Source organism: Thalia democratica, chromosome 4 (genome assembly GCF_965202585.1).
Source record: "Thalia democratica chromosome 4, ktThaDemo2.hap1.1, whole genome shotgun sequence".
In the NCBI taxonomy this organism is placed as follows: Eukaryota; Metazoa; Chordata; class Thaliacea; order Salpida; family Salpidae; genus Thalia; species Thalia democratica.
In genome coordinates this window covers 39,565,124-39,577,622 of record NC_139168.1, presented here as the reverse complement: position 1 = coordinate 39,577,622, position 12,499 = coordinate 39,565,124, and the positions used below count along the sequence as shown (strand labels likewise).

At 27.0% G+C, this 12,499-nt stretch overlaps 1 protein-coding gene across 1 annotated transcript; it reads right to left on the bottom strand.

Moving 5' to 3' along the window:
* Window positions 1-1,149: 1,149 nt before the first annotated feature.
* On the bottom strand, window positions 1,150-11,582 carry LOC145835316 (uncharacterized). The gene is made up of 14 exons (XM_082942893.1): window positions 11,392-11,582; window positions 10,940-11,116; window positions 9,071-9,166; window positions 8,602-8,721; window positions 7,441-7,612; window positions 6,672-6,839; window positions 4,844-5,784; window positions 3,901-4,058; window positions 2,632-2,779; window positions 2,332-2,432; window positions 2,103-2,162; window positions 1,893-1,997; window positions 1,596-1,698; window positions 1,150-1,457 (listed from the first exon to the last, which is right to left on the bottom strand). The coding sequence occupies exons 1-14, from the start codon at window positions 11,559-11,561 to the stop codon at window positions 1,439-1,441; spliced, it is 2,538 nt and encodes an 845-aa protein (XP_082799019.1). The 5' UTR covers window positions 11,562-11,582; the 3' UTR covers window positions 1,150-1,438.
* Between the last annotated feature and the right edge of the window lie 917 nt (window positions 11,583-12,499).

Genomic DNA, 12,499 nt, shown 5'->3' with positions numbered 1-12,499 from the left:
TTTTGTTTAATTTTGCACCTGAGTAAGAGCCAATGTTAATGATCTACGGGATACATAGAATTAGTATCCGACCGGATTCGGTTCCGAATCTTATTTTGAAATTAAGATTGGGATCTTGGTTTGTTTTGAATTTAGGATCCAGCCGGATCCTATGAAACTCTAAAAATTTATTGTAATATCTAGTGCAGGGTTTCTGAACTTTTTTTCATAAGGCCCCTTTGAAGAAACTTAAAATACAAAGCCAGACTCTAATAACATTTTTTTTTTATCTGAGGTAATTTCCAAAAATATTCCGTAATAATATCTAGTGTAATTTTCAAAACTACCCTTAATATGTCTAATTTTTTTTAAAGCACCCTTCAGTGATCTACTTTATCTATGACATTAGAATCCGGCCGGAACCAGATTTTTTTTTTCAAATTAGGATCCGAATCCAAAAAGGCATTATCCGATCGGATCACCACAAACCATAGTTTCTAATGGAATCCGTATTTGAAACACTATCACTAGTTAAACATTATTCGGTAAGAAGTTTCAAGATTAAAGAGGATTTATCAATATTTTATAAATTTCAGATTGCTAGAGTGATCACTCGCTGTTCTGTTGTTAAAAAATGTTTTGTACAAGTTCATACACAAGTTTTAAGAGCATCACCATGTGTAGTTTAATTTTGTTACACTGCATGATCATTATTGAGTTAAGAAAGTATGATGGTGCTGAAGGAAAACAATAACAAATTAGACTGCAATAACAGCAGGGAAGTTTCCCAGCTCAGTGTTGCTAGTAAAGCTATGTACACAGTTCTTTCTCGCTGACAAACGCTATTTAAAAGATCATTTTCAGAGTAAAATGTGTTTTGGTGCTCGATGATCACCACTGACATGATTCTTTTGATTGCTGAAGTAGATTTACAATGAACAGGACGTACCTTTGTACGTAACATACAGGAAATTAATTAAACATATAAATACTAAGTTTAAATATGGTTTAAAACAAAGAGCCTATTCGAACAAAACTATAATTAACAGCCTTTAAATTGCATAAACAAATGTATAAATAAACAAAATAATAATTCTTGAAATTAATGAAGACTTTTTCACATTTTTAGTCTTCAACTTTTATTACACTTTTTTTATAATTTGAATTGGAAATACGATGAGAAATTGTTTAAATTTACATTTGATAAAATAATAGATGAAATGAAGTAACTGTGTTTTACATATTGCAATTTCAAACGTTTAATAAAAATTGATTAAGATTCTTAAACTAAATAAACAGTGTTATGAATTACTCAATATCCGTGAACTGATAATTCTTAAAAAACTGGAAGCAGTGTACTGAAGAAAAAACATTTAAAAAAATAAAATAATAAAACAAAAAACTTGTTGAAAATGATGTGCAAAGTACATAATTTCTTTTTAATTTAAAAGTAGGACTACTATCTTGGACCTCCGTACCTGTAAATAAAAGTTTAATTTTTTTTTTTCTTTTCGTTTAGTAAAAGTTTGATGGTAAAAGACAAATGTAAACTTGAAATATTCCTTGTTTAAATGCATAATTCCATAATTTTTAGAATATATATTTTATGTACAAACTTGGCTTTCCAATCAGTCCTGCCAAATTTATCTTGGACAGCCTGAGCCCTCAATTGGGCCGCGTTATTTGTTTTCCTGCCGAGTATTCTGTTTATTCGGTTGTCTGAAAAGTTGTGCTAGATTAAAGTTAGTGGCAAAAATTTATATTTATTTGTTTTAAATGTTTGTGTAAGAACTTATCTTAAAAACATGTATTGACATTGTATTCTAATATCAAAAATACAAACAATTATCTTAAAAACATATTAATGTCACAAATATTTTAGTCTTCTCTTCTATTATCAAACAAACAGTAACTTGATTGTGATTGATTGAACTTTTCTACTGCAGTTTTCTGTGAGGTCATATTTAAATTGCTCTTGCTTGATGGCATCATATTTGCGTTGCCCGTGTTGTTATTTACTAAAAAAATCAATTGTAAAAAAAATAAAAAATTAAGAACATTATTCGCAATTGATTTTTAATCAGCTTTGTCTTGACAAACAGCGCCATAAATTCAAAACTAACGCATTTGCCTATAATACGAATTACCACTCCTTATTGGATCAACAGGTTTCATTTTCATACCTAAAGTTTACAAAAATTAAGTAAATACTCGTACTTTATAAACATGTTAACAAACAGCATCATAAAATACTTTCCTGAAACTCCGATGCTTCAGTATGCATCAGTAAAACAACTTTACTATATATTTTAAATAATCATATTATATGCTTTATAAAAGATTTAAAAATACCAGGGAAATATCTGGACTGAGCGAGATAGTGCTGTTTAGGAGATCGTTTAGTTTGTTTGCTGTTACCACTCCTAACTGCTGGAAGTATCGTTTCTGATATCCTATGTAAAAGTTTTCTTATTTTGAAAGTATAACTTAGAAATTAAAATCAACACCATACACTTATGAATTTTCTGTAGTTGTTGTTTCTTTACATAAAAAAATATTTTATAAATAATAAAATTATTTTTATGCGCATTCTATTTTTTTCAAAAGATTACAAACAACAAAATCAACTAAGTTTTACTTTATAAGACTTACCTGTAGGGAGAGTTGTAATTCACAGTGGCTTTGAGAGGTTTTTTTGGTGAGCTGTTTTGTTTTAAAGGTGAAATGCTGCTAGGTTTCAAAGGTGAATTGTTATTGTTGTAGTTAAAAGATGCCGGTTGAAGTACATTATTGTTCCAACCTGTTAGCATATATTTTTGAGCAAGCTCATTTTTGTCAATAAAACCGAACTGTTAGTTTTAAATAATAATCCTAATAATAATAGTAGTAATAAATAAATACCATTTGCGACTAAAAAGTAAAATAGTTTTATTCATTTTAATTCGAAGTTTTTCGTCTTACTTCAATAAAACTTTATCGATAATGAAAGGTGAATTAGTAATTAATTGTGCAATAAGTTTTTAACTTGTAATACTATGACGTAAACAATAAAACCTTCCAACAGTAATAATAATAGTAATATTAAATAAATAAAAACAAGTTGTACAGTAATCTTCCTTTATTGTACCAACATATGTTTCTGTGTGTTAACGAATCAACACACTTCAACTGGGTTCTGTAAAAAATAATTACTGTAATGAAAGAATAGAAGCACAGAATAAAGTGGGTGCATACATGTTTTTCATTAAAATAAAATAATTTCTACAGATAATAGTTCATAATAGGTAAAATACTTAATATTAAATCTGACTGTTGTTTGCGACAGAACCCAGTTGAAGTGTGTTGATTCGTTAACACACAGAAACATATGTTGGTACAATATAGGAAGATTACTGTATAATTTGTTTTTATTTATTTATATTCCAGTGAAGTTGTTTCACTAGGTTTTTTTGTTAGCAAACGATTAAAAAAGATATATATATTATATAAGTTATATGATAACGATATATTTTGAACAGTTAAAAATAATAATAACACTAATGTCTTTAATTAATATTTATACTCAATAGCTTTTGAAAATAGCAAAACATTAAGTTAAACATTTAATTAAAAGTTGAGAAAATTTTGTTAAATTTAACTAAAGAGAGTATTTTTTTTAACTGACAATGTAATTAAACTTATAACAAACAGAATTTTAAAACTATTGCTCATAATCTAAAAAAATCCGTACACACTAAAAAAGCAAATATTGTAACTTTAGCTAATAACAGTTGGTAATCTGTACCACAAAAGGTGTTATAAATTACTTAAAATGTTAATAACAGTATGCGCTGCTAGTAAATTTATCTAACTTTTATTTACTTTTAACAAAAAGCTAATTTCCTAACAATAATCATTCCTAACTAGTCACAGAATACAAACCTTGTTCTTTTTTCCTGTCGTCATTCCATTCGCCTCTCGACAAGTCCCTCCACCTCTTCCTTCCGCTCGATATGTTGGAAACCAGGTTGTTTGTGCAGGACAACTTGGATGTTTTCAGGTTCGCCGAAGGTTGCTTTGTTAGAGGCGGTTTCTTTGCCCTGGTTTTGAGAAGATAAGATTTGTATAAAAGTTTTATTGAATGCAATAATGTGTAATAACTGTCGTTAGAGCAATAGATGGCAATAACTTAAGGTGTGTATGAGTTTTTGATTTTTTTTTCTAAATGTCTAAGTGAGTTTATATAGAAGTTAGTTGGTTTTAAGAAAGAACTTGAGGTAAACAAACGGTAAAACGTAGTACAATAATAAAACTATTAAAATTAAAGAATGTACAAAGGCTTTTGTAGATAAAAACTATACAGTAGAAATCTTAAACTTTTTTTAATTTATATAATGCTTAAATTTCATGTTAAAGCAAAACAAACATTTTATAAAAGCTTTAGGGTAGTGTAGAATTTGTATAGTATAATTTCATAAGAAGCTCACGGTTGATAAAAAAATAATATTTATTTAATGTATCATAATACACTTAAAAAACTTGTTGTTATAATTAAGTAATGAATTTTAGTATCTAAATAGAAAAAAAAACACCTTTTTCACCCCTAAAACTTTTTAAGGTTTTGCGTAGTTTTAGTATAAACCTAAATATAATCAAAATACTATCAATCATTTTAAATTTTAAGTTTTTATATACATCTTTTTTATTTTCAACATTAAACCTTTTGTTTACTAGCTTTTCAAAGCAAAAACAAAGTAAAGAGACTAAAACATTATGTAATTGTATTTAAATGAATTATTATTTTTCAGATAATTAATTACACGTAATACAACTTATACTTATTTTAATTCAAAGATATTTTTAGTGTATCTAAACCGAAACTCACAAATTGCTTTTAATGTTTATGGAAGGCAGAGGCTTGTTAACTTTTTTATCAAAGGCGAACAAGTCAACGAGAAAGTTATTAGAATTCAAGTCATGTTTGCTCGACTGTTTGTGAAAGGCACCATCTTGCAGGTTTGATGAATTGTTATTCTCATTTGTTTTGTTTTCATTTTTCAAATAAGCTCTAGATCTCGCTGTGACTCGCTTTTTGGAGGAGCACTCCCTCAAAAACAAGTCATCGTTTATAGGTGAGGACTTTTTAGAGAGATTCACCTTTGAAGTTCGAGAATTCACTCTTGCAAGCTTTTTGTCTTGTGTTTTAGTCATTTGTTTGAAGTTTTCAGTTGAGTCGAGCAAAATTGACATTTCTTCGTCGTCGAACAAATCCTGAAAGTTTGATAGGGGCGACTTTCGGTGCTTCTGCTCCTCGGGTTTTCTCGAATCTGTATTTTTGAGAGGCTTTTTTTCAGGCATCAGAGGTTTGGGCGAAGGAGGCAGCTTGTTCGATGTTAAACTGGAACCCTCGAACAAATCGTCTAAAAAACTGGACTTTCTTCGCAGCGAGCTGTTGTTACCACCTCTCTTGAATGGAGCTCGCGATTTGTTGATGACAGGGCTTTTAGGTTTGTTGATGACAGGACTAGCTGCTTTCTTGATGGGAGGCTTGTTGTAAACTTGCATAAACGGGCTCGCTGGAGGAGTTATTGAAAAGGAAGGGCTTGGCGGGCTCACTTGGGGCTGGTGTTGCGTTTTGTTCGGGTTTAAATTTTGTTGAGGTTTTTGAATGGCGGTGAAATCATCGGAAATTTCCTCGTAAAACTGTCGATTGTCAATATTGTTGCTTAGTTGACTTTTGTTGCTGAACATTTGTTGAAGCGCTTGCGGTTGAGTTATCTTGGGGCCGAGGCTTTGGCTGACATTGAAATACGGATATCTTAATGCCTGTTACGGAAATATGCAATAATTTATAAGCTTTTACGATGATTATGCTAATAGAGTTCTTCAAGTTTATCCAATGTAAAATGTGTTTAGTTAATTTGAGTACACGTCAAGCATTATTTTGTTTATATGGATTACATTGTATTTTAATAACTTGAATATATCTTAGTATATGAATTATATACACACTAGTACAATTATATTATTCTTATGCAGGAATAAAAACCAATGTTGCATAAATTAATAACATATGAAACTTGAAATTCATAAATTCAATATATATATACTTGCTAATGACAAACTACTAATAATGAAAGGATTAAACCCGGTTACACCTTATAATACCTCATTCGATACAGATTTTAATTTCAAAAAATAATTTAAACTTTTTCTTTTAAATACATATGGTATAAATTTATTGTTTGTATTTCTATGTCACCCTTTTAAGTACACATTAAACAATATTTATAAAATCTCAACATTTTATAAACATAGTTTAAACAGCCATGCTTATAAATAATTTATTGGTACGTTTAGCTAAAATAAGAAAAAGCTGATTTTAGTTTTAAAACATTATATTTTAATTTTCATATAAGTCATCAGTATGATTTAATATGATATGATTTAATGAATTTAATAAGTTTTATATAAAACACTAACCATTTTTAATAATATTGTAAAACGTTTATATAATTTTATATTAAATAAGGTTTAAAAAACTATCTAATTATTGTATGAACTAGATTAATTTAAAATATTAATACAACTAACCATATTTCTTAAAAAAACAAGTTACGTTTTAAACTTATCAAACTTATATAGATTTCCGAAACTAATTTGGCCACTTTAAACAAATGATAAATAAGTTACACAGATTTATAGCAACACACTTGACTGGCAGTGGGTCGTTTTTTAGGATTCCAATGCAGCATATCAACCATCAACTGAAGGCCCTCGTTAGACGCCTGGGGCACCTGAGATTTAACCCCCACTCCTGCCATCTGCGGCCACCTGAAATTTAGTTTCCCTGATAGCTGGTGTCCTTCAGGCCAATCCATCTGAAAAAAATAAAATGTTTAGATTTGTAATTTATGCTAAAGTTAAACTGAAATTAAAAAATAAAACTGTACGCATAAGTACTCTATAATTGACCGTTTTTTTTTCTGTACAATAAAAATTATTCAAAAGAAAATTAATTTCCCTACAAACATAATTTAAGTAAGCATTTATTGAAATAATTTTAAAACGCAAGCTTTATGCAATTTTTCAAACAATAATGGGTTTTTGTTATTTCTAGCATACTTGAATGCTGCAAATATGAAATACTACACTCGACCAAAACCAACAAGTTTATATTAAAAGGGAAGTGTTTCAATAGATTTTATCTCTGTATTACGTCAGTTTTAAGCCGAGCATTAACAATGAAATGTCAACAAGTATACTGATAGGAGTGTTAGTTTTATAGCGGTTTCATATCAAGTACACATAACTAACCATTTTGTGTCAGTTAGTAATTAAAAAAAACTGTTGTTATTTATTCAAGTGTTTTACACCGCGAAAGCAATTTTAATTGTTATTAATTACTTTATTATAAAAAAATTCATTTTTAATCGATATCAACAGTTATTTCAAATACGCATCGTTAAAACTAATCAACACCTTATTCGGCATTCCCAGAACCTGACAGATTCTGAAAATCTCATCGATTTCACTTGATCCGGGAAACAGGGGGTTGAGTGTGTACAACTCTGCCATGATACAACCAACTGCCCAAACATCGATGGGCGAACTGTAGTTGGGCGAACGAAGTAGAACTTCCGGCGCCCTGTACCTAGAAATAAAAACAAACTTGTTTTTTTGTTGTTACAGGGGATTTAAAGCTTCTAGTGTGCAGCTCAGTTTGATATCATAACAAAACGCTATAATAGAATAATACTTTGTTTTAAACTTCCCAATCTAAGTTTTCTAAACAATTGTTGCTAGTCTGAGGTTGACTTTTAAAAAGATTTGTCAGTGGAAACTTGTTCTATATAATATTTATAACAAACCACTTATTTTTTATTTATATTATTTAAAAGTCAAACAAGTTTAAAAATGGCATTTTTTATCTAAATTAAGAAAGCATTTAAACAACTATAAAACACTAAAGAGATTTAATACTAAAAAGTATTTTATAACTCATGTTGTTTATTTTTCGAATCAAAAATACACATTCAAGACAATATGTATAATAAGTTTACTTTTTTTTTTAATAAACTAAGTTTAGTAGCAATATGAAGTTACAAAAAATAAAAATAATATTTCTTGAGCATAGTTAAAAGTATTTTACTATTTAAAATTTAAATTTTGTTATTGTAAAAGCAGAAAAATATAAATTTTATTACGAAAAATGTATTTACATTTTTCGTAATAGAATTTATTTTACAAATAGGTCATTTCAATAAAAATTCTTAAGTACTTATTTTACGCTCTATTTGTTGCAAATTTTTTGAAAATTGAATGTTACGACTTAATGATGACTTTAAACTTGTTAGAGCGTCATTTACCAAAATAAAAATAACTACATTTTTCAATTTGCTATGCAGTTTTTTTTCGTAAGTTAGATTGAAAAATACTTATTTTGATTTAAATTTTTATTTGTTAAATATAACTTATTCTGATAGCATTTTAGTTATATAAGGTGAGTAAAATTTGTAAACATTTATTTAGCATCAATAACAAAATAACTGAATTCTGAACAATATTTTATAGAATTTTAGAACAGCTTTAGTTAAAAGAATAAATTTAAATTGAAGATATCGAAATCTTGATAAAACAAACCATCTTGTTGACACATATTCAGTGTAGGGTGGTTTGCTTCTGATTTCCCTGGCCAAACCAAGATCTGCTATTTTTACAAGCTCGGGCCCCATACACAGAAGATTTTCTGGCTTTAAATCTCTGTATAAATACAAAAAATTTATGTAAACAGTTTTAAAAGTTATGTACTATTTTTCTTTTCAATTCTTAATTCTATTTATCTTGAGTTTACAACTTAAACTTAAATAAGGAGGCCATAAACAAAACTATAATTTATTTCTTATAACTAACAAGTAACAATACTTGTTTTATTTGATTGGTTATGTTGAAACATGTGCACTACTTAAATTAATGTAAAATCTAGATTCTAGACAATATGTAAACAAATTTTACACAAGAACTTAACTTATACTTAAAATTGTTTTATCTTACATACACAAATTACACATACTAAGTATTTTTACTAAAATAGGTTTCCATATAGACTTACCGATGAAAATAACCGCATTTGTGCATATAAGCCAATCCTTGCAACACCTGGTAAATCATATTTCTAATTGATGGTTCCGATAGCTTGACTCCATTCCTACATTATCAAAGCTTTTTACAAATATCAAAAATTTATTTATATTGTATAAGATAAATTATATTAAACAAATTAATACTAGAGCATAAGTAGAACCTGGGGTTTACTTTATTTTAACAAAATCTAAATACACCAAGGCTTACAACTTATAGTGGCTTTTACTTTATTTTTGTATGTGCAAACACAAATTTTATATAAATGGTCTAAAATATCTACTAAGTAAATAATTTTCGTATAGATAAAGTTTAATTATTTGTGACAGGTTAAAGTATTCCTGAAAATTTAAATCTTAACATGTCAATTTTCAAAGTAGTGTATAACATAACATACAACTACACTGTGAACTTGTCGTGTAAAAGCAAACTGCTCACGTTAAAACTTCATTAATAATTTAAAAGCAAAATTTACTTTGAATTTACAAATGTTACGTTTGAAATGCTACGAATGTGAAAGCTTTAAAATAGAAAAAAAAAAGTAATCCAAGTACAAATAATGTTATGACGAAGTTTGTTTGAAAAAAAAAAGCTTATTGTAATAATTAAAATATTTTCTGTTAGTTATTGTAATATACCATTTATAATACAGTGAGTATCTTTGTCTGAGATCACATAAATATTGCATTTTTTAGTTTTTAAACAACATTATAAATATATTTTAAGTCCAATCGTACACATCTAGTATTAAATTTAATAAGAAAAAAAACAAGACAATTAAAGTTTCTAAATAACTGTTTCGTTTATTTTGTTATCTGATCTAAACAGACACAAACACTTGAACTAGCAAGCAGGCAATCTCTTAAGGCATTTAATTAAATATGTCAAATTAAAATTCATATTAACGGTGAGTAGCTTTCAAGTAGAAATAATACAAAAAAAATATATTAGTTAAAGTGATATTTTGCAAAAGTATAAAAATCAAGACCCGAACTATAAGTTATGTAAAACTAGACAGCAAAACCATAATAAAATCTAGTAACATATCAACCTTTTCTTGACCAAATCTTCTTTTTTAGAAAGCTTAATATATAAGATTTAAAGTAATTTACTGATGTTAAACCTTTAAGCACCAATAAAATAAATTGACCAGTTTTTTTGTTAGTCAAAAAACAATAAAAAATAGTTCAAGAAATAGATATAAAAAGTTATTGAAACAGCTAAAATGTAATTAAATGCTATTCAGTTCCTTTCATATTAAACTGTATTAGCACATACATTTGTAAACCTTTACTAAATTCATTTATCAAATGCTGCTACCTTTTTGCTCAAAATACTAAACTAAATCGAAAAAAAAGGTGCAAGAAATGTATATTATTTTTAAAAATACAAAAAATCACTAGTTTTTTGAAAAGGCAAAAAAAAAAACATTTAAAGTATAAGTAAAACACACAGCATTTGCAAAATGAGATGCAGTAGAAAACAATTTTCTATTTTATGACTATTTTTGTTAAAGAGTTCAAATATACAAAACTAGTATTTTCAAAAAACTTTAACGTTTAAATAGCTACTATTTTTTCTTTATACAAAATAAATCATAATAACTCACTATTACAACCAATACCTTGTTCATATAAAATTAACACATAGGTCAAACACCTTTCTGTCATAATAGGATTAAAACTACAATAAGAAGTAGAAAAAATATCTTAAATCATTTTTCGAATAAAAAACTTAATATGTAGACCAGATTCCAAATTTTAAATAGTTTTATTCTATACTTGGAATTAAGTATTACAAAAACAATAATTACAATAAAAATAACGCCATTTAAACACACCTATCCTTCATGAGTTGATACAAATTTTGCTTCATATATTCAAACACAAAGTAAAGTTGCTTCTCCTCTCTTATAACTTCCTTTAACTTGACTATATTTGGATGATTCAGTTCCCTTAGACTTTTTACTTCTCTTAGCTTAATGCACTCTTCCCATGTATAGAACTTTTTCTTCATCCTAAAAAATATATTTATACTTAAGAAAAAATATTAATAATAAATAAAACAAATGTACAACTACCACTACTATTCTACTTAGTGTAAAGTTTTTGAATTTTTTTTTAAATAACAAAATAGAAACAATACTTATTCTTTAAGTGAAATGAAAACAATACATTCCGACACTTAATAAAAATATTAGTTTATTAACTCAGCAGCATAACAGCTATTTCAAACAATCATAGTATACTTACAACTAAACAGAAAACTTTCATAAATTTTATTAAAACTGACGATTTGACAGCAACAAGATCATTTGTGTCTTTAGTTCTAAAAAGATGAACTGATCCAAAAGTTCCATCTCCCAGCTGCTTTAGATACTCAAACCTTGCAAGACCTTTGGGAGATGGCTGATTAGTTTTATTTGTAATGTTTGCATGTTGCATTGTTTTCATAAAGGTCATTTTCTAGTATTCAATCTATTATAAAACATCTGTTTTAAGATCATATTGATTTTAAAACTAAACTATGTAAACATTAACTGTTTCTTAGCATAATAATAATTTTAGAATTTTAATACTAAAAAACGATGCTATAGAAAATAACTTGTTGATTAATATATCAAAAATAGCTTACCAAATAATCTTTATTTTTAATAAAATGTAAAGTATGTATTTTCAAAAAAAAAATTCATTGAAATAGTTATTACTTTGCAGCAACAATTTTTTTTCATTCAACCCAAAAACTAATCAATTAATGATTTAAGTTATACAACAGAAGCTAATTTATTACTTAATTACCACTACCTATATTTGTATTTCATACTTATATAATATATTAACATACATTTTAAAAATCAGAGAGTAAGCAGTAGTGCTAATTTTAAAATGATTTCATAAAAACTTTGCTACTGAAAAACTAACAGTTTTAAATAAAGATTGACAGAAACATGGGTACTGACCTTCTTAAATAAGTAAATTTAGTAGTTAAGAGTGTTAAAATTACTTTTATTATAAAACTTATTTATCAATTATTAAAGCTTTTAGGTATAATGGTTTTTGTAATTTTTTAGTTAATCTTAAATTTTCACAATACAATAATTTTTTTTAAATGATTGCTTATACAAAATACCTTGAAACAAAACTAGGAACATGTTCTGATTAAATAATGACTTTTTTTTTAACTTTAAAAAATTACAAGCATTTCTACGACCTTACCTTCAAGGTTTTTATTACATAGTAGTTTCTATTTTTATAGATATTAAACAAAATCTAAATGCTTGTATACATTAGTTAACTTTTTTGGGCTACTGCTTTTATAAGTAAATTCTAATATAAAGTTATGAACTTAAAACAAACAAAAAATAATGTTGTATATATTAAATGACTCAAAGTCTAAGTAT

Excerpts from the sequence above, each read along its gene's own strand:
- LOC145835316 (XM_082942893.1), bottom strand. The coding sequence starts at position 11,561 with ATGACCTTTATGAAAACAATGCAACATGCAAACATTACAAATAAAACT. Across the intron at positions 9,167-10,939 it reads TATCAACTCATGAAGGATAG|GAATGGAGTCAAGCTATCGG; the intron begins GTGTGTTTAAAT and ends TTGATAATGTAG. Across the intron at positions 5,785-6,671 it reads AACGACCCACTGCCAGTCAA|GCATTAAGATATCCGTATTT; the intron begins GTGTGTTGCTAT and ends TTTCCGTAACAG.